Source organism: Pelodiscus sinensis, chromosome 20 (genome assembly GCF_052426305.1).
Source record: "Pelodiscus sinensis isolate ZL-2025 chromosome 20, ASM5242630v1, whole genome shotgun sequence".
NCBI lineage: Eukaryota > Metazoa > Chordata > Testudines > Trionychidae > Pelodiscus > Pelodiscus sinensis.
In genome coordinates this window covers 7,681,457-7,704,421 of record NC_143071.1, presented here as the reverse complement: position 1 = coordinate 7,704,421, position 22,965 = coordinate 7,681,457, and the positions used below count along the sequence as shown (strand labels likewise).

Sequence of the window (22,965 nt, the reverse complement as noted above, 5' to 3'; positions counted from 1 at the left end):
ATTTAGTTACAAAATTTAAAGTAATTGCGGAGCTGTGGTGTGACATAGCACATTGATCTCCTTGTGCAAGTTGGTTTGGCTTGTGTTGCAGAGCAATTCTGCAACACCTGGCCAAAAAAAATTTCATGTTGCAAGTCAATATGCTGTTTTCTCAGCAAACATTATGATGTTCCTGGTAGCTTTGTTCATCTCACGCGTTGCCCCTTGTGGCTGCAATTCTATACCTAGCTAGTGATGTAAAGTCTGGGTGTATTTTTCCTAGTGATGGTTCATTTTCCTTCTGTTTTTTGGTAAAGGACAGCTGATAAAATGGTTCATACACTTTGGGATTTATGAAATACGAACTGTATTTTGATAGGTGTGAAATGGATATCCAAAACGTTGCAGTTGGCTCTCCCAAATGTAAAAATATAACAAGATCTTTCCAGTTGAGACCATCACTAGCAGTTTGCCAGAGACCTGGTGGAGCTGCCTATGTCTTTCCCTCTTCTCTCCTCCTCCTCTCCCCCCCTTGCTGCCTCTGGGTAAGGAAGGCTGCTGCAGAGGCCCTGGGTTCCCCATGGACAGAATCTGCTCCAGAGGATGCCGGCACAGTCTCTGTCCATGGGGAGATTGGGCCCCTCACTGATAGGTAGGTCAGGGGGCTCCCTAGGAGTAGGGCTCTGAGTGCAGTGGCTGCCAGCCCCACCCCAGGGACTATCAAATAATCCTGTTGAGTGTGTAATCACTCTAAGTTTGATCCAATTACATGATTATTAAATTAATTGATATCTAGCTTCCCTACTATAAACCTAACTGCAGAGGAAGTTCTAACTTGGAGCATATTGCCTAACCCCCAAAGCAAGCATAGAGAAAACATAAGTATGGCTGACCTTACTACATTTTCTAGAACTGTCCTTTTCAAGCTACGTCAGGCACTGTCCCATTACTGCAGGGGATCAGGTGACCAGTGGGGTGCTACAGCAGGCTACATGCCTGTCGTGTCACTGCAGAGTGCGCTAGGCCCTAGAAACTGCCAGTAGCAGACTCCGCTCCTAGGTGTGTGCTTGGAGGAAGAGAGCGCACAGGGCTTCACACAATGCCCCTGCCCTGAGCACTAGCTCCACACTCCCATTCACTGGGAACCTGCTGCTGGCTGCTTTTGGGGTGCAGCATGGTCTGCGGTGGCACAAGACGCAGGGTCTGCTTTAGCATCCCTCAAGGTAAGCCTCTTGGTAAGACCACTCAAGGGAATGACAGCAGCAGCAGCAGTAGCTGCCGCCTCCTGCGGAGTGGGGGGGGGGTGGGGGTGTGTGTGTGTGTGTGTGTGTGTGTGTGTGTCAGCACAAGCCCCGCCTCCTTGCCACTCTGCATTTTTAAAGGGACAGAGCAGCTGGCCAGAGGGTCTCAACACAGGCTTCCCCTGCTGTCTCCTTACTTCCCCTTCCTCCCCCCTCCACTCTGCATATTTACAGGAACAGAACAGCGGCAGCTTAAGCAGTTGCCACTCCACATTTTTAAACCTACAGAGCAACAGCATCTGGGGTGGTGGGATGGGGAGGCTTGTATTGAGACACCCCCTTGGACCTGGCTGCCACTGTTCTGTCCCTTTCAGAATGCAAAGTGGCAGTGGGGGGTTGTTCTGAGACCCTGCAGGGGATCAGAGATTGAGCCAACGTCTTTGCGTGCAGGCTCCTCTGTGTCCCTTTAAGAGTGCGGTGGGGAGGGGGTTGTGCTGAGACCCATAAGTGAGGGCTCTAACTGCCTTTCCCTAATGACTAGTCAAGTAGTCAATGGAAATTCCATCAACTACTTGACCCACACATTAATCACTACTTAACATCCCTGCTTGGAACACATGCGCAAACAGCTTTGGCTGTCAAATACATTGTAAAAACTTAAACAGCAAATGGTCTGGTAGTACTTTATAGACTGACACAACATGTAGATGATATAATGAGCTTTCATGGGCACAGCCCACTTCAAATATATGCAGCCAAAAATGAGCAGTTGAAGGTGGACATCTTTTCTCCCTTCTAAGCTAAACTTACTACATTAATAAGAAAGCAAATCCAAGACCAGTTGCTGGCCATTTTCTGTGAATACACAGAGACTGAAGGTCAGGGACTTGGCAACTGGAAGAAAGGTGTATGTTAGGTAGAGAAGTATTTATGCCTGTAGGTGTTGGAACTGATGTCTGTACTGATGACACATGGTATATGCATCTGAAAAGGGTAAGGAATTTTGAAAGCTAAAGAATTCAAGGGATTTTCTAAAAATCTCTTGGACTATCTCATAACCCGTTTGTCCTCAGAATGCTAAGCCCCATTTACATTTGCATGTTTTAGAGCAAGCAGTCTTGGACTTTGTCTGCTCTTAACAGTTTAAAGCACAGCCTCAGCAGCACTTTAAACTGAAATTGTGGCCATGGTGCGAAGGGAATAGCTGTGTTCCCAAGCTGGTTCGCATTGGTGCTTTACAGTACTGTAACTTGCTGTGCTTAGTGGGAGGGATGTTTTTTCACACCCCTGAGCGAGAAAGTTACAGTGCTATAAAATACCAGGGTAGACTTAGTCTGGGACTCTAAACCCATTCAAATAAACACCCACTTTCACAGCCTCCGAACACAATGTACTGTACTGCTTCAAAAATGTTACCTGAATTCATCTGTTTCTGAGACAAGTGTTTCCCTTTCAGGAGTCTGATTGGTCTTGCATGCCCGAAGTCTCATGTCTCTTGAAATGCAGCTCCTACTACATTTCAACTGCAGAGCCACACCTGGTTTAGCTCCTGGGCATGGTGGGAGTGAGGACTAAGCAGTCCCAGTTCATACCAGACAGCTCTGCCTTTTAAATGTATGGAATGTTTAAAGGCAGAGCCACAGCAGTCAAGGACCTGTCACAAGTGGGGACTGCTTCAATTCCCACTTGCGCCAGGTCCCACACTGCGCATCTGCCTCTCCTGACCCTTCTCCTCTGCCTTCGATATAGAGGCAACAAGGGGGGAGGAATGCAAGTAGTCAACTCAACTATCTGATAACTACTCAATAAGTTTAGGGTTAACTATTTGACTACTCTTTTACATCCCTTCCTGGTAGACAGCCCCCACTGGCAGGGCTGGAAGGGGGGGAGGGGGAGCCCCTCTCCCTGGCCAGGGGATAAGCCAGTGAGTGCAGTGTGCCATTCCCTGCTGCCCTGGGCCACCCCTGGAAGAATCCCTGATTCCTGCGCCCCCCACACACACTTCAAGACCCCTGCTTTGAAGTATCTGGGCAACACCAGGTAAGTCTTCTAGTTGATATGTAATAGTGTAGTTAAAATTGCTTGCTTTCTCTATTTTCAGGAGAAATGTGCTATGACACTTGCCATTGTCTTTCTGTGTAAGCAAGTCATTTTTAAGTGAGGTGAAACCTGGAGATGCACTAGATGAATCAGTCCTGAAAGAAGTACGGTAGTCAGAAGTTGAGAGCCATTGCCCTAGTACATCTATTTCTGTTGTCACATAGGCAACTGACATGTCACAGCTGAATGCTGTACACAGGATTGTCTGGACTTTGACTTGGATCTTTAGCTTCCTCCCCCTCAAGGATTTTGTAGTCACAGCTCTTGTGTCAATTTGTAGATGGTTAATGCACAAAATTAGCAATGTATATAGTGTATTTGCAAGCTGTAGTGATTTCTCATCCTTAAATGTAACTAAAAGGTTTATAACGCGTAGCACACTTAGGCCACAAAAATATTTAATTACTTTGGTTTAATATTGTCTTTGATCAACCAGAGTCTATTTAAATTGAGTAATGGAAAACTCATTCAAAGCTTCTCATACTGTTGGTGAAAGCTCCAAATGGGATTGGAGGCTATTACATGGGAAGTGACAGGGAGCTGGCAACCTTCACCCACAAACTCTGCTTCACCTTCAGCACTTATAATGTTAATTTAAAAGCACTTATAATATTTAAATGGGGCGGGGTCACACTTAAACTTGCTGTGAAAAGGGGGTCACCTGTGTGTGTGTGTGTGTGTGTGTGTGTGGTTTTAAAAAAAAAGTGACAACCACTGTGCTAGATTTTAATCAAATTGACTGAGTAGAAACAGCCAGTATATATTTGGTCTGCTGTCTTTCTCATTAGATTGGATGGGGAGAGAATTGATGCTATAAAATATGATCCTCACCATAAGGGATACTTAGCCCAAGTTGATGAGTAGGGTCTGTAGTCTTATGAATCTCTCCTTTTCTAGGACAAGAAACAATGGGCTTAAACTGCAGCAAGGGAGGTTTAGGTTGGACATTAGGAAAAACTTCCTAACTGTCAGGATGGTGAAACACTGGAATAAGTTGCCTAGGGAGGTTGTAGAATCTCCATCTTTGGAGATTTGTAAGAGCAGGTTAGATAGATGTCCATCAGGGATGGTGTAGACAGTAGTGGGTTCTGCCATGAGGGCAGGGGACTGGACTCGATGACTCTCAAGGTCCTTTCCAGTTCTAGTGTTCTATGATTTTTCTAGTCATTGTCTTCTGCATAGCACACACAGCACTAAATATAACAAGTTGTCTGTTTGGCTGCCCATAATATAGGAAGGTGACTTAACCACTTATTGTTCTAACCTTTGTAACTTGTATTCTAATGCAGCACTTTATAGTGCTGACACTTCCATGTGCTTTAGGGGGTAGCCGAGTTAGTCTATAGAGTGCTGCCAGTCCATTTGTTTGTTTATCCTATACAGACTAACAAAACATATAGATGTATCATGAGCTTTCGTGGGCACAGCCCACTTCAGATTGCCCACGAAAGCTTATATCACCATCTACATGTTTTGTTAGTCTGTAAAGTGCTATCAGACCATTCGTTGTTTAAGTTTGTTTTCATGTGTCAGACTAGTGCTTGTCATGCTTTTGGTACACTTGAGAGAGTCTTTGCCAAGCTTTGTCCAAACTTTTTAGGAGGGAACATAGTTCTGAATGACAAACAACAGATTTGCAGATTCATTGCTGCTTCAGGGCTAGATTAAAAGCAATTTAGCCTTGCAAATGCATGATGTCATGGAGCCAGCTGGTCAGTGCACTGAGGGGAAAAATGTTTACGGTGCATTAGTTCAGTTCTAGTTGGTTTTGCACATGACACCTGAAGTTTACAGATGCTTCCAGAGTATAAAAAAGTACTTGGGAGGTGGCAATCTGGTCTTCGATTGTATGTGTTCCCAGTTGATTTCTGGATGTGCTGGCCTGAAGTGTCGTCTCACTGTAGAAAAGGATTCCAAATAGTAGTAGTTCAAAAGTATCTGCTGCAGGCAAGTACTTCTGCAGTAAGTGAAACAGTACATTCCCAATTTTATATCTGAGTGTGAAGGATCTGCAAGTGCAAAATGGTATGCTCTGGCCAAATGGTTACTATCTGCCATGCCATGCCTTGGGCTGCCTTGAGACTTTGTGGAAGAGATTGGAATGGTCTTAGGGAGGTCAGCCTCAGTTGGAAGCACTGCTGTGGCAAACTGAGACATAGAAAATAGTCATCCATGTTTAAGCTTTTGTCACAGTTAAAAACTTGTTCCAGGCTCAATGGATATTGGGCGTTGGATTTTCTTTACATTCTGTATGCATGTGCAAGTCTCTTCACAGCCCAGTGCTGTTCAACTTTTGTTGAAGCCTTGGATCAGTTGGGTGACTTTAATGTGATGCATCTTGCTGTCTGGGTCTCTGGTTTGAAAGTATCTCCCGTTGTTAATGACTGAAATGTTTTTATAATGGCCATTTGCAAAACAAAGCTGAAGTTTTGCATCCAGTTCATAGGAAAATTGTTCTTCTTCTCACTCTGAAGCAGTAGTAAGTTTCCAAGTGTTTTATTTAGTTAAAATAGTTCTTACCCTTTCCCTGCTCCTCCCCCGGTCCTCTGTGCACACAAGGTACACTGCCTGGCAGGCTCTCTTGTCCATTTTAGCGAAAATGTAAAACCCTGATTGCCTGTTGTACAGAGGGAATTCAAAACTAGAATACCTTGATTTATTGTAAACTGAACTGTGGCTTAAAACTTTAACTTGATCATATTTCTTTGAACAGTTATATGGCAGGGGTGACCAATGTAGGGCAGGGGTGAGGAACCTTTTTTCAGTTGAGAGCCACTGACCCACAAGAAAGTAAGTTAGGGACCCGCACAAGTGAGAATCAAAAAGAATGTGCTGAACTTGGACCTGGCTGGAGCTCGAGCACCCATTCTCCCTGCTAAGGGAGACAGACCCGTGCCTCACTGTGGGCTGGATCAAATTAAGCTGTGGGCCAGATCTAGCTCATGGGCCATAGATTTCCCCATCCCTGATCTAGGGGCTGCAGCTTTGCAGGAAACATGTGCTGGGACTAAGGTCTTCAGCCCTTCTCTTGCTAAAGTTCCAATTGCCAGCAGGTGTCTCCTGTAGGACTGAAGCCTCCAGCCCCACCAACCTGCTTCAGAACAGAAGCTTTGAGCTGGTATGCCTAGCTCTTGAACTGAAAGCTACCATATGTGGCTGGGAAGGTCAGTAAATTTGGCCACCTTTGTTATAGGGAGTTAATTAGAATATTATTGAACTCTGGAAGAATGAAAGTGTTAATTGGAGCAAATCTGAGACTCAAGGTGATACTTACTAAATTCAAATTACTGTAGTGAGTTTTTGAATGACCCATGTAAAATCAGTTTTAGGACTCAACAAATTGCTGTTTCTACTTGCCTGTGGTGAGTAGATTTCAGCTGGTTGCCCCGTTCACCGGCGGCACGCGCATGCGCAGTGTGGGACTGACGAGTAGATTTCGCCACTGTTTGTCAGCCCTGATCATAACTTGGATTAATGCTGTGCTATTTTTTTTTGAATATACTTTAGGTTAGAATCACTGTTGTCTGTATGTCCCTGTCCTTACTTCCCCTCCTATTTGCAGTGGCATGGGTAACTACAATGTGTCTTATAGAAGAGTAATATCCAGAAGGTATGCGGTGTATTTTTAGAATCCTTGATGGGAGAGAGTAAGAGCTCAAAAGAGAACAGAACAGCTTTTTTTGTCTGTGGGACAGTGGTTTGGGAACCTGTAGTTTAAAAATCAGAATAATCATAGGGCTGGAAGAGAAGATGGAGTCAGCCCCCTGCCCAAAGCAAGACCAATTTCAACCAAATCAACCCAGCCTAATAATCTGAATGTTAAACTTGTTTCACCAGTGATTTTTTTTTACTAGTTTGTTTTCCTTGTCTGTTGCACTTTTAGCTCATGTTTAGTTTTCATGTGGTATAAAATTAGTGTAATGGTTGGATCACAAATCTTGCAGAAGTCTCTTTAAATCCAAATGATACTTTCTGAATTTTGAAAAACCATGCAGTTGCTGCTTAGTTGTTGTGAAATCCTTTTAACGAATGAAAAATTCTAATCCTAATTTACATGTCTTTTTACTAAAGTTGATTCCTTACTTCTCACTGTCCAGACAGCAGAAACAAGCAAAACATTTTCACATTTCATTCTGATTTGAGTCTGAAGCTTGTCTTTTCAGGGCCGATACTGAAAGAGGGGGAGTTCAAGCAGCGTAGAGGTGAAGCCTTCTTTTTCATGATGAAGTTCCAATTGAGGTTTGGCTTTTTTCAAAGCCTCTAATGTGCACAAAGTGCTTTAAAAAAGGAAATAAGATTACGGTTTGAAAAGATGTAGGGCAAGTTGTGGTGCACTTGTTTTGGGGTTCTCTGTGAAAGCAGATTCAATCTGTGATTGACATGCTCCATCTGTCCAAGGAGCTACAACCAGTCTAAGGCTGTCTACACTAGTGGTTTTGCTGGCATAGAGTATGCAAATGAGGTGCTGATTAGCATATTGCAGTGCCTCATTTGCATAATTTATTAAGCTGTTTTTGTGCAAAGGGTTTTTGCGAGGGGGGCTGGACATTTTCTTTTTGTGCAAAAACCCCTTTTCCTGACAGATCCTTATGCCCCTAAAAAGGAGATTTATCCATCTAACAGGAAACAGCACTACGCGCCCCCCCCCCCCCCCCCCCCCCTCCCCCCCCGCAAAAACAGCTTGCATGAATTGCGCAAATGAGGTGTGGCAATATGCTAATTGGTGCCTCATTTGCATACTTACTGCCAGCAAAGCCGGCAGTGTAGCTGTAGCCTAACACTCTTAGCATTTGTCTACACTACACAGGCTTTAGTCACACGGCCATGTCCTTTTGGTAAAAGTTTGACATTGTATACGCTAGCATTTGTCATGGCAGACTTTTTTTGTTGGGGATAGGGGTTTAATGACCTCTGAATGACACAAGCTTTGTTACTCCATTGCCTTTATAGACTAGGGATGTTGAATATTGGTTAATTGAATGGGTGATTAACATCACAAATTCTTATCGGCTACTCAACTATTCTGTTGTCGTCCCACGGGGGGGAGGGGAGGGTGAGCCATTGTGTTCCAGCCCCACTTCTGAGCAGTGGCAACAGTGTGGAGTGCCAGGCAGGAGCTGGTCCGTAAAGGGAGCCAGTTGAAAAACCAGCTCCCCTTGTGGATCAGCTGCCTGTCGCTGCTGTCTCTGATGCAGATGCAGCATCATGGGGTGGCAGCAGCCCCTGTCCTGCGTAGCGTGAGTTCTGAGCTCCAATTCCCAGCATGAGCTGGAACTGAGCTGGGCTGCCTGCCTGCCTGTCTCCTACACTTTAAATGCAGAGCTGCAGCAGTGGTAGGTTCCAAACCCTGCGCAAAACAGGACTGAGCCAGGCTGCTGGCCAGCCTGCTAAAAATGTACTGGCATGGGCAGTGGGTGGGGAGAATGCGTGTGTTCTATAACATTAAGCTTTTGCTTTTACAAATGGGTTTAAACAATGGACTACCTTTTCTGAGACTAGAGGATAATAGTGGTAATAGGGATACAAGTTCTTTCCTTTCTGCCACTGACTTTTGTGACTTTTGTAACCTGCCTGTGACCTAGTTTCCCCCTCTATAAAATGGAAGATACTCACCCAAGGCACTGAACTCCTTGGGGAAAAGGTGCTTCTACTTGCAGCTCCCCACATGGGCAAAGATTGCACTCAGAGAGAACCCACTATTGTACTGTGGAGAGGTGGGAGGTGTGAATAGTGTGAGAGTAGTTGGATTTGAGGTGAGGGAGGGATTACTGCACAGAATCCCTGAAATCTTAATGGTAAGTTAAGGGATTCTTGAATGAAATAGGAAGCCAGTGAGTGAGTGACTGTGGTGATAGGTTACTCTGCAGACTTTGGTAGGCCCATCTATGATTTTATAGACACTAAAGGTCTCATGGCTTCAGGAGGCCACGAGAGAGGAATTGAGTAGCTTTGGATGTATATGAGTGTCACACTCAGCAGATGCAGGGGCATGGGCAAACTCAATTTTGATAAACTAAGGACAATGGTAGCAGGATCAAAGCTGCAGCAGAGGACTTTGTTTGGCCAATAAAACTAGACCAGAATAAACAATGAAGGAAGTTGAGTTAAGGTGAATATCTAACTCAGCAATAACTTAACTATATTTGTTGCTAAGATTCGAGAATACTACAAGTGGTAACATTGGTAGCAGCTGTGTTGCTTAATGATCAACCCACTTTGAAACGACCTGTATGAGTTTGGGGAAATAAACCAAAGGCTCCTTGTATTCCAAAACCCACACCTATATGCTGTGTATTTAGATAAGACATTAAACAAAAGCATGCACACTTAACATTTAGTTTTGAAGTTTATTATGGTGTTGGCATGCTATAGAGTTAAGGATTCTGTCTAATTTCCCCCTGAACCTGCCTTCCTAACCAGTTACCTGCATTTTTCCCTCCTCTTCATAGTTTGTGCGCACTTTGCACCCCATCCCCAGATGCTCTTCAGTAGTATCAGCACTGATTACCTATTGTTCTTAGTACTGGCCGCTGCTTCTGACTGGTTAGCCTTATCTCCTCCCAAAATAACACGGGAACATATGAAAGCTTTGTACTCTTAGTTTAAGAAATGAGGGAAGATATTGGTACTGAGTGGGTGCCTTAAAGCCTAGACTACTTGAAATTAGAAATGAGGGATAGCTGTGTTAGTCTGTAACTAAAAAAAGGTCCTGTAGTATGTGAGGCTACATCTATGCTGCACCATAGTTTGAAATAAGATACGCAGTTTGTGTAGCTCAAATTGTGGATCTTATTTTGAAATACCTTATTTTGTAATTTGGCACTGTCTACTAGGGATGTTTAATTGCAAGTAACTAATCGAATAGTTGATGCATTTTGCATCAACTATTCGACTAGTCGATAGGGCATCTCTGCCTTTGAAGTGTAGAAACAGCCATAAGGCCATTGCTACACTTTAAAGGCGAAAGCGCCACATGAAGCCCGGGGTCTGGCCCCAGGTTCCATGCGACACTGCTGCTTGGAAGTAACCCCTTCTCCTCCCCTCCCACCTTATGATAGAGGCAGCAAAGGGAGGGGGGGGGGGGACTAGTCAATAAGTTTGACTATCCAACAAGCATTTGCTTATTGGATAGTTGACTAGTCCTCCACATCCTTACTGTCTACACAGCCCCAAGTTTCGAAATAACTCGCTATTCCAAAATGTCCCTTACTCCTTGTGGAATGAGGTTCACCGTAGGGATGTAAGTGGCAGATCAACTAGTCGCTCCCCCCTCTTGCTGCCTCTATTGAAGAGGCAGCAAGGGGGGGAGGAGAGGTGGTGCTGTGGGGAGCCAGCTTAAAAGCCCAGTTCCCTCCAGCTCTGTGGGAGGGGATGGGGTGCAGCGGCAATGTTCCAACTTTGAAATGTAGAAGAGTCCCCGCTGGGGCTCTTGTACATTCCAAAGGCAGAACGCTACCCTAGTCCTTATTGACTAATCGAATAGTCAATGGAAATCCTATCGACTTTGTTTAGTTAGTTAATAGAAATTTAACATCCCTATTTACAGGGACATCGGAATAGCAAGCCCAATATAGCGGGTTTGTTGTGAAGATGCAGGATGATAGCTATTTCGGGATACTCTATCTTGAAATAGCATTGCAGTGTAGATGTAGCCTTAGAGACTAACCAAAAAATATATTAACAGTAGCATGTGCTTTCATGGGCACAACCCACTTTGTCCTCTGAAGAAGTTGGTTGTGCCTATGAAAGCTCATGATACTACGTATATATATTTTTATTAGTCTCTAAGGTGCTACAGGGCCATTGTTGTTAAGGTGGTGGGGGTGTGGTTTTTTTTTTTTTGTATGTGTGCACACGATTGGGAATGTCCTTCATTTCTTTCTCTCCTTATGCAAGGGTAACCCGAATCCTTAAGGGGTTTCCTCTTCCAGATGTTTAAAGTAGACTTCAGTCCAGTGTTGCTCCATTGGATCTATGCCCAAACAAGGACAGGTGAATAAAAATGTGAACACTTTAGTCTTCAAGTTGTTTCAAATTGAGTTATGGCTCTTTAAATGCTATTGAATGAATAGCAAAGCACATGCTTTACTAAAATCCTTTAACTTTTAATTCTAAGAACAATTTGGCTTGGTTTTAACTTTGATTACTTGGTTTGCATGTAAATTAATTCACTTTATGTTTCAGTGAATTGGTGCCACTCAGTAACTGTTTGGGTTTAAAGGGCGCATTCATTCATTTGTTGTTTCATTTAGTCGGGCTTTTTAATACTTTCCTGTTTTAAATTCTAGCAGTATACTTGAGCTGTTCGCTGCTTGCTTGTTTTTTAAGGGAACTATTAAGTTAAAACTGAGTATTGGACTTTGGGAGCCTGCTAATTTTTATAATCTGCTAGCCTCTCCTGTAAGGACTGAAAACACATTTAGTTATTACTGCTGTCTTCTGGTGAAAGGTAATTGGACTGTGTCTCAGGCTTGGAAACAGGCTGGATTGGACTTGGAAACAGGCTGGATTTGTAAAGTATCTAATATAACACTGAAAGGACAGCTGCTAGTTAGTATGTCTCAATAAGGCTGTATTAGGCATTTTCCTCATAATTTGTTTGAAATATGACTTGTTTGATCACACTAAAAATAGTTTGCTTTGACTTTCTTCAGAAGAGATCACAACTCCAGAAGGCACCCAAGCTGTCTGAATCAAACCTTTCAGAAAATGGAATATTTGACAGTTATGAATCAAGTTATTTAACAGTGAGTTTCCTGTGGTTAACACAGACTTCTGAATCAGAGGGAGGATTGAGGTCTGCAACTGAGCTGAGCCCTGGACAACTTTGACTCCATTTAAACAAAAGAACACATCCATGAGCATTCAAAGCAATTGGCTGAAATCCAAGATGGTAGAGGTCTATTTTCACTTTTGTACCAAGGGTGCAAGGGGCCACTGTTTGAACAGAGGAAGATCTTGTAAGGCCACTCTACATACCTGATCTCCAGAAAGCCATGCATCTTGTGTATCATAGTGAGTGTAATTTAAAATACTGCTTTATCACAACTACTTGTTACGTGAGCACATTTGTGCCCTAAAGTGAAACACTGTAGCACATAAGCTGTCAGAATTCTGTCCTTGAATCCAGTTTTTTTGTCACGAACATCTTTATTCTTAACCATTCCAGTAGCATATTTCAAGCAATGTATATGTGCCACTGAATGATTGACAGTGACTTTTTTACATTGACCATGCTTTGAGAGCTGCTTGAAATTGTTCTTGAATTTAAAAACATGGCAAAGTTAATAGCTTTCACTTCAATTTCACACACATTGAGGCTTCCATTTAAAGTTCTGCCATGCTATGTTTGTGTATGCGTGACCAAACAAATGCCTAGTTTACACTTAAAATGTAGGTTAACATTAGCTACATCAGGTTTGACAAATCCACACCATTGAGAAATGTACCTATGCTGACAACTCCCATTTACAGGTGATGTTCAGTTGACAGGAGAATTCTTCCATCATCCTAATTGCCTTTACTCAAATTCCCGTACTGACAGATTAGGTGTAGGCTGTCTGTAATATGTGGTTATGCCATTATAGCTATAATCAGGGCTCGCCAAGCAGTGGCAAGCCCCGCTTGCCAGCCGCACAGTTCTGCGCTTTGTGCATGCGCAGATGGCTCTGCGCCGGCTCTTCCGGGTTGTAATCTACTCACCCGTGGCGAGTAGATTACATTATTTGTCGAGCCCTGGCTATAATATCCTAGCCATGTTGGTCTAGTCCACATAGAATAGATATTTCCCAAAATTAAGGGAACCACACAACAATGCTAATCTTCCACTGTTACCTCTCTGATTCTCCATAGGTGCTCCCTACCTGAATTTTATAGCATGGTTCCTGGAAACAAAACTTTTTTTAAAGTTTGTATTGTGTTGGGGATTGTGGAGTTTTTGATAGGTGTGTTTATCCTTAAAAATATCAGATATGCCAAGTGTGGTCTTCCTTGGCTCTTGCTTATGGACTTGGTGATAGGATGAGCTTTCAGCTTAGTTGTGTGGCAGTGGTATTGAGTCTTTTAAAGAAAGGTTTCCTGTCTCCCAAGTGCTTAGTAGGCCCTAACTTTTAGTGTTAAAAATGACTGTTCTTTTCAGTCACTTAGAATTGTAGTTCATGGTATTTCACTAGTTTTCCAGCAACCACAGACTTAGTGTGCCCTTTATTTAGGTCTCCTTTTCCCATTGTTACTATCACTGGTGTAGCTCTAGCAGCAGCAGTACTGAGAGCATTAGCATAGATGCGGCAACTCCTTCTTACATCATATCATTTAGATCTACTGAGCTGCAGTTGGGAAAGGGGGAAGATTACTTAGGATCTCTGGATGCAAACTGATATAAATATTAAAGTTCTGCCAAATGTAAACTAACTGGAATAAATTCCTAATCTTTCATTTAGATATCTTTGGCATAGAGATGTAATAATGTTGTCGATTCACCTGTAAGCTTTTGCTTATCGGTTAATGTGATAGACCAGAGTTTCTCTACCAGTGGTACAAGTACCCCCTGGTACTCAAGAGAAGTCTGGGGGGTACATCAATACAACTGAAATTTGGAGAACTGATCTTTTTGTGTTAAGTTTTACAGTGCTTTATTATTTTTGTACTTTTTACACCCAAAAACGTAATCCGCCCAGCTACAATTAAGTTGTTTAAACAAATGTATTGCAATGGTAGAAAAAATTTGTCTGAAAACTGTAGGTACTGGGGATACATATATTTTTTTTTTTTTTTTTTTTTGAAAAAGGGATGCTTTATTTTAAAAAGACAGCTATAGGCTACACACATTCCCTCTTCTGCGTGTGTCCCTCTCCCTCCCCCAGCAGTAAGTGTTTTAGAAGGCTAGCCAGCAGCATGGCTGAGTCCCAGCGTACGCCGGCTGGGTCTGGGACATATCCCTGCCATGGCTCTGCATTTAAAGTGTATTAGGATCCAGGCGGGCAGGCAGCATAGCTCAGTTCCGGCTCACATTGGGTCCAGGATCTCAGACCCCACTCCTGGAGAGGAGCTGCTGCTGCCTCTGTACCAGAGGCAGCAGTGTGTGATAGCAGGCAGCTGGCCCGCAAGGGGAGCTGGTTTTAAACAGGCTTCCCTCATGGACCAGCTCCTGCCTGGCACCCCACGCTGCTGCATCTGGTAAAAGGCAGCAGTAGGGTGACGGGGCTCCCTGGAAGTGGGGATGGAGCATGCTGGCAGCCGGCCCAACTCCGAGGACTATAGTCTACTAACCAATAAGAATTCATGAGGTTATTTGACTCTTCCATTAACCAATATTTAACATCACTGCTTTGGCACTACAAGTGGCAATAGTAGGTTTAAAGAAACTCATACCTTTAATTTTTCTTATCTTCCTTAGTCCTCTTCAATAAGGTTCCTTGTGCATATTAAGTGGATTAAAGGACAAGAATTCCCTATCTCCCTATAATAAAAAGGGGTTGACTAATGAAGTAATATTGTCCACAGTAGTTCTCGTATTCCATTGCAAATAGGGAGAATCAAATTTGATTGGTTTAGACAACTACACTAATACATATCCAGAAGAACAGCCCTGAAACAACTATTAAATGTTTGACTAGTTATGGGCAATATGGTCCTTGTATCTTAACTGTACCTTCAAGTGCTCTTTGGAGACTAGATTAGTAGGAACTAGACATTGTTTTTTTTTCATTAGTTAGTAATCGCCACTTTACATCTTACCCTTGACTCGCTCAAGTATTTGGAATTCTAACTTTTAAGCCATGAAAATGTTTTCAATGCACAGTTGTCTGAATTCCCTCTGATTAGAAATAGTGTGGTTTGAGCAATACTTAATCTCCAAAAACTAGACCTATTCAGCATAGACAGCTTAGTGAATGCGAGTGGGACTCTAGTCAGAGCAGTGCTTAGTCCAGTGAAATTGAAGGACTGAGAATGAGGCTGAAAGTGTTAAGTTTCTAACTCTGATCCCTGTAATGTATGGAAATGACCTGGGTAAGGAGAAAAAACTCCCAGGCTAGAGAGACAAGGGGGGAAAATGTGAATTGAAGTTCACAAGAACTGAAAGACTCTTGCCTTCCCAGAGGTCTCATAAGGTAGCAGCATATTGTTAGGAACTTTTGCTCCATTGCTGGCTCTTGGAGTGTGAGAATGGTTTTGGCTAGATAAAGATCTGTCCAGCACATGCCTTCTGACACAGCAGCAAACAAGCTAAAAACCCAAGTAGCAATATCTTTCTCAGTGCAGCTGTTGAAGCGTCTGAGTTAGTTTGGAAACTTACTGTTAAATGTGTAGGTGTAGGGCATTTACTGTGTGCTAATATTTTGCACTCACGTTCTCAAGAGGGGATTTCCTCTAGAAAGCAGCTTTTGGTGCTGCTTTATGACCTTCTATTTTGTGAGTTAGCTTGTATGCTGTGACAGAACAATTACTGTTGTGGCAATAAACTCCCAGGACTTGAAAGGTAGTAGCAAATTTATTTACATGCAGTAAAGGCCTCACTAGAGCAATACACATTCCCTAAACAGAATAGTGCTGTTAAACTAAACAGTTCTCTTTGAAGGCTCTTGGGACAACACTGAACTATAAGTCCGTATTTAGGTACTAGATAATAGTCTGACTTTTTTTTTCAAAGATGCTGTGCACCCATCATTTCCCATGAGAGTGGTAGTTCTCAAAGTGCAGCCTACTCAAGGCTCAGCTTCCCCTGTGGTGGGGAGCCCATGCTGGTGTGCAAGCTCTGGGCACCTCTCCCCCACTCAGCTGTGAGGTTGGAGCACCAGTGCTGGCTTCCCACTGTGGTGGGGGGAGGTCCAAGCCTCATGGACTGGATCTGGTTCGCAGGGGGAGCAAGCGGCTCAGCATGCTGCTGTTTTCCCTCCTTCCAGCTGGGGGTACAGCATCCTAGGGAGGTGCTGTCTGGAGGCTTTCCCCTCTGCTACTATTTGCTGGGAGCAGCAGCAGGAGGTGCCTGGGAGCGTGTGTGTGGGGGGGGGAGTGTGTGTGTGTGTGTGTGTGTGTGTGTGTGTGTGTGTGTGAAGCCATTTAAGCCCCATCCCTCACATACTTCCCCTACTAAATGCCCTGCACCACCACCCCTCTCCTACGTTCCCCCCCCCCAGCTAGACCCTCCACTCGTAGCCCACTCCTGCACCCAATGGAACCAATACTGCTGGCTTCAGGACAAGAAGTGTGTGTGGGGGGGGGGGCTCTGAACCCCTGCAAGAAGCACAGCTGAGTGTAGTCAGGACCATGGTGCTGAATTCTCTCCCCCAGACCTCAAAGCTGTGTAGAGTAGGGATGTTAGTGTGTACTCGTTCACATGATTAACCCATAAGCCCAGGCTTATTGGTTAATTCTAATGGATTCCTACACTCACGCTCACGCCCACCCTACCCCTTGCTGCCTTCCATAGAGGCAGTAACACAGGGTGGGAGGCGGGTGGGAGCTGGTTATGCACAGGCAACCAGCTTGAAAGCTGGCATCTCTATGTACCCGCTCCTGTCTGCTCTCTTCTCTCCTCCTTGTGTCTCTTCTTCTCCCCTCCCTCCCCCCCGCCCCGTCTCTGTGGGGAAGGAGTGGGCGGCGGGCTCATCCATGTACACAGTTAATGGTTACACTTTCACATCCCTAGTTCAAAGGAAGTCTGGGCCCCAGCAATTGCCTCCTTTGGTGTCATCCTCTCTTCCCCAGCTCCACCCCCCCACCCCACACACACCCCGCGGTCGGTCAGCCGGCCTGCCTGCACCCAACTTCCTGGCCAGACCCCTGAAAATGTTGTCATCGATAGTGGTTGGCTGAAGGTCCATGGAAAGGTTTACATTGAATGGGGTGGGTCAGAGCTGAAAAATTTGAACCACAGTGTTGTAGCCTAAATAAGGATTTAGGAATTTTAAACATGCTTTAAAAAGTGTCATAGATTTTTCAGATAGAAAAGGTGACCTTTGGGCTAAGTAAAGATGGAGTCAGAAGACCTGGCATTTCCTGCCTCTGCTGCAAGTCGCTTTGCTGTATCTCGTTCCTCATCTAATAGGAGTGCGTACTTACAGCCTCATCTCACTGAGGCATCTGTAACTTTTATGAAGCACTGTGAGCTTCTGCAGTAGATGGCTTTAAGTGGACGAATTATACCTGAGCAGTCATACTGAATAACCACCAGTGAACTTTGAAATCTGGTATTGTTTTCCAGTACTGTAGATTGTTAGTTTATGAAAAGCAGGTGGTGATAAACCAGATAAAATGTAATATGATAGTGGTTCTTTAAATAGTTGGCTCCGTGTTTGTCACTTCAAGTACATCAAGTAATAGAATGACTCTCACTGAAGTCCCGGCCTTGTTTGTTTAAAGGTCTGCATTAAAACGGCAATTTTAAAACCTGAGCGCAGTGTATGTTTGCACTAGGTGAACTGCACCTACTAGTGAAAAAGCTAGCAAGGACATTAACTTCTGAGACTGTCAGAACTAGATGGAATTTTCTGTAGTCTTGGTTTGTTAAATCTCCTAATGCCCATTCAGACTTTACATCTTAATGCTGTCTCCTCTAGAAAGTGGTGCCCTCCTTGGTCATTTTTTAAATATTCATTCTTTAGTGAGGGACCTTACCAGAGGTTTCTCTGCTCCCTTATTTGTAGTTCTGTTATGACTCTAAGTAGTCCCTCCTATTCTTGAATATTGTGTAATTTAAAGTTTCTTGTTGCACAGATGAATTGTGTACTGCAAAATCTTAACTTCCTACTCTTACCTTCACCAGCAAAGGAGTATAGACTGCTCTCTATTTGAATTGATGGCCAAATGAGCAATATTTCGATTGTTTTGTATTTAAGAACTGGTAAAGTGTAACTTACAACTTTGCCTTCTTGTTATGACTGAATAATTCTATAAATTTGTTTGCATATGATGGTGTTCAAAATGTCAATTGTCACATGAAAAGCATGGTATTGTCTTGAATTTGAGAGAGTCTCTTCAATAGAAGAAATATTATGCACAATTGCAACTTGGAGCACTATTCATAACTTTCTAAACAAGGTGTGCTTATCCAGGGTAGTCTTTGGCACGAAGATGTATTAAAATGATTTAGATTCCTCTGCTCGTTATGGTTCTCTGTCGTCTTGCTATGGTCAGCATCTAGAAGAGTTGTTGTACAGCTTAAATAAACTTATTGCAGTTGACCTGTATGTGTCTGTCTATATACAGTTTTCTCAGGAATAGCAAAAAATATTAAATGTGATTACTTTATGCTGAAGTTATGAATCTGTGGTTTGTATAGTGATTGCCCAAATGCACAGCATTGATAAAAAATGAGGGGATCCTAAACTTTCAAGTAGTTTTAACTATTCCAATAAACTGGACATGCTTGTTTACATGATTGAATATTAATCTGAGTGCCAACCTCTGTAAAATTCAATTGCGTACAGAGCATATAGATGACAAATACTTAATCCAAACACACTTGGTATGCAAGTAAGTAAACTGGACTTCAGGATGAAAAATTCTGTGACCAAGTCTGTCATCTGTGTGAGAGACTAATCAGTTAATTTTGTTTTTTAGGGAGAGTCTGTAAAATATTTCCTGGACAACTTGGATAAACTTGGAGAATTGGTAAGTTTGATTTAGTTGGGAAGTTTAAATTGTTAGCTTTGGATATCAGTAGGGATTTTGCTGGTGTAGTTTAAATATATAACTTATGGTCCTACTGTGGTTTTTTTCTCAAGTAGGTGAAGAATTAATACAAGTGCTGATGGCAAATTGATCTCTCCACTCTTCCAAGGGCTGTATGTGGTTGGGATGTAAGCGTGTACATGGTTAACTGATGAGTCTGGGCTTATCAGTTGACATGCATGCTTACACATTTACCTAAACACATTTTAATGTCCCTTATTTACAGGCTGACAAAACTTTCAGATGTGAGTGGCTTGGGGTACAGAGTAGAATAGGATGACTGTTCTGTGTGTAAAATCTTCACAAAACAAAGTACGACTGTAGCCAGATAACTGCAATTTAATATCTTTATTCTGGCAAAACATATAGTTGATAAAATTTGTTGATAAGGGCCGCTGTGCAGAGCCACAGCGGAGGTAGCTCCAGGAGCTGGCTCGAACAGGAAGTGAGTAGTCCCGGCTTGTGCTGGCTCCAGGAACCTTTTGTGCTGCTGCTCTGCATTTTGAATGTTGTAAGAACCACTGGGCTCTTACTATATTTAAAATGCAGATGTACAGCATCCCGAACCAGTGAGCTGAGTCCAGCGGCCCCTGTTCACAGCGGCCAGCCCTGCCAGAGCAGCCTCTGTGTTAAGCCAGCGTCCCCCAGCACCAGCTCGTGTCCTCCCCACTCTCTGCCTCTCATGGAGGCAGAAAGGAGATGGGGAAGCGACTAGTCAATACTCCACTTCATTACTCGCTAACATCCCTAGGCCAAGAGACATCTGTAGGTACAAATTGCTGAATCAGTAACTCAAACAGAATATATGAAGTCAGTAATTTTTCCATAGAAAGTGCACAGTTGTGCTATGGTCTGAAAATGCATGTAAAAATAGTAGTTTCCTTATTTGTTGTATTTAATTTGAAAATCAGATGTGTTCTTTTTACAAGTGTGAGGTTTTTTTTAAAGCCTTTTTCTAACTAGTTCCCACCAGGATTTGAGTCAAGCTGGATTCCTTGAGCTTTCATATACTACGTTCAATAAAGATTACAACATTAACGTGTAGCTAACTATTCTGATGTATGAGCCATATTTAAATCCTGCTCAGCTTCTTTTAACAGGGTTGAAAAGTGGTAAGCTTATTTTTCTCAGGAAACTGACTTCATGAGTACCTGGAGCAAATCTGTAACGAAGGGTGGCTTTTATTTTTTAAAATTTTTTAGTCATTCTTATGGTCATACGTATATTAAGTTAATAAGTGTTTCTCCAGTTTATGTATTTTGGTATGCTAGTAATACTGTACATCCATTGATCTGGATGGCTAGAGGGCGGTGTTTCTTAAACTTTTTAAGACTGAGGAACACCAAGGATTTTTTTGTTGAGCAAAAGAAAAAAGGGGGTGGGGAAAAGTTGACACCCCCAAAAAGTCACCTGTCCCTTTTAAGGGTGGCCATTTTGAGCTCTACAGCACAACTCCAACTGCCTCGCAGCACACTAGTGTGCCACGGAACACAGTTTAAGAAACACTGCTATAGGGCAGTTCTAATCTGATTACTCAGCTGCTTCTTGCTAGAAAATTTTGAACTTTTGTGCTTAAATGCAAGAAACCTCTAGAACAAGAAAATTATGTGAATGTACAGATAAATGTTACATTTTGTAATGTCTTACATTAATATAGTTAATACAGGGTGGAATCTTTGTTTGCTAGGGAAAATATTTCAATATTCAGTTTTTCATGGGATTGTTTCTCCCCAGTGACCAGCATTTTGATTGTTTTGCCTTATGGGCTTCTGTGTATTTGTAGGGGCAGTTGGTATCCAGTGGGCTTGTTCTGCAGAAATTTAGCATGGAAATTTTCCTTAAAATGGGAAGCTAACGTCAACATAACTGGAGACACGGCATCACTGTTATTTTCCCAACCATAGGTGCCAAGTTTGGGGTTCCTTCGCGGCTAGAATACCAACAAAAAAGGAGTGCTCAGCGCCCACCAATTATAGCTGTTTGGTGGCTCCGAGAGGGTAGTGGGCAGGGAACTTAGGAACAGGTGAGATGAGGGCAAGGCCTCAGGTGAGGGTCGGGGTGGGGGCTAGAGGCAGAAAGAGGGCCAGGCATTGGGGAGGGGAAGGAGCCTAGCGTAAAGCATCCCCAGGAAAAAATAAGTTGGCATCTATGTTCCCAGTGAATGGTTTGACTCAGCATGGCCACTTTTATGTTCTTCCAAATCAATGATCCATCTAACTTGAACAGTAATAGTTTTGGGCTTCACAACATCCCCTTTCAGTAAGTTCCATAGTCTCTCAAGATGATCTAATTTGAAGTGGGTTTTGCCCGTGAAAGCTCATACTATATGTATATTTTGTTAATCTCAAAGGTGCCACGGGACTAGTTATTTTTTTAAGTTGTTTTAAAGCAGTTCCATAGGTTGACTGTGCATTGTGTGAAGAAATACTTCCCTTTGTGTAAAATGTTCTACCTATTGCATTGGGTGATTAGGTTCTTGTGTTCTGGGAAGGAATACGTAACACTTCCCTGTTCGTGAGTTTATAGACCCCTATCATTTTCCTCCTCCTTAGTCTTCTCTCTTTGAAGCTGAGCAGTGTGGAGCTCTCCTCCTATGGAAGCTGTCCCATACCTCTAAACTTTTTTTGATGCTTCCGTGTACGTTGTCCAATTCCAATATACTTGAACCTCTAAGCCAGCAAACCTGGGAAATGTGTATGCCACACTAAAGAATTTTTTTGGACCATGCTTGGGTACTGGGGTGGGGTGTGAGAAGGTGTATGAAGGGGTGCTTACCTCTCTCCTGGAGGCACCTGTGGCTCTGTGGGCCCCCCCCCCCCAATCACTCTCAGGCACTGCCTGTTGATATGGGTGTGGCAGGAGAAAAGCCTCCAGAGAAGTGCTTCCCTGTGCTGCTATTCCCTCGCCAGAGCCGCTTCCTCTACTCCCTGCCTGGGTCCAACCTATGGGTATTCCCGGGTAAGTGACTTCCCCATTAGGAAGGTTCATGTGTGTGTCTTTTTTTTTAAGTGACAAGAACTATGTTCACCTCTTGTTTGTTTGTTTTTTTAATGGTTGAGTGAGGAGAGGCTAAGCTACTAGCTAAACTTTAAACTATATATAGAACCAAAGCAGTCTATCCTAACTTGATTATCAGGTTGGATTCCACATATCTCATAGTGGGTCTCCACTTGTTTACCTTTTGATTTATTGGGAGCCTGTCTGAAGCAATAAAAGGATTCGCTGGCTTTTTAAATTTTCTATTCAGATTTTTTGCATCCATTGTCATATCTGTCCACAAATTACCTTTAAAGCAATCATTGAGGAGACTGCTTCTATTTTTGCAGTCACCTTTAAAATTTTTAATCAGACAATAATATCAGAAATTCCAGTTAACTTTGCCTTACAAGTCTGTAGCTATAAATAAAATAGATAACTGCATTTCTTTAGCACAGTGTTTCCCAACTTTTTTTGGCCAAGAAACCCCTTTAGAATTTTGAGGAACCCCAGTCACGAAAATTGGTTGAGAGCTATGGCTTTTTTTTTTTTGCGATCTCTAACAGAAGACGGGGAGGAATTCCAAGGTCTCGCCGGACCCTGGGGTTCCGTGGAGCGCTATTTGGGAAACACTGTTAGCAATTGCATCTTGAACCAAAATGATTTGTCGCAATCAGAACGAGCTACTTTTAAATGTAGATAATCGTATTTAATCAGCTGTAAGTGATAAATGTTGTGTAGTTTTCTTCAAAATCCACTTTTAACGAAAACGATTACATATTTTCAGGCAAACACTAGGTAACTATGTTATGAAAGAGTAAGTAAAGCTTTGGACTGATTCTTTGTTCCTTCCCATTTGTATGATTAGAGCACAGCTTTTTGCTGGAGGTTAAAGATTATTTTTGTACTTTGGAATTGTAGCAGTTCGCATAGAAGCACTCAATACTTAAGTCATGCAAAGACTGATTTAAAGGTACATTCCCAATGAAAAGACAAG

The 22,965-nt window shown here is 42.9% G+C and overlaps 1 protein-coding gene across 2 annotated transcripts in view; it reads left to right on the top strand.

Annotated features, from left to right (window-relative positions):
• Positions 1-22,965, top strand: part of GNA13 (G protein subunit alpha 13) — a 48,503-nt gene that overhangs the window by 13,767 nt on the left and 11,771 nt on the right. Inside the window, exon 3 of one of the 2 annotated variants that reach the window (XM_075903963.2) lies at positions 18,882-18,932. The exons of the other annotated variant lie outside the window; for it this stretch is intronic. Coding sequence (XP_075760078.1) covers positions 18,882-18,932 — 51 coding nt within the window. The remainder of the gene's footprint in view (positions 1-18,881; positions 18,933-22,965) is intronic. 2 annotated transcript variants of the gene reach the window in all.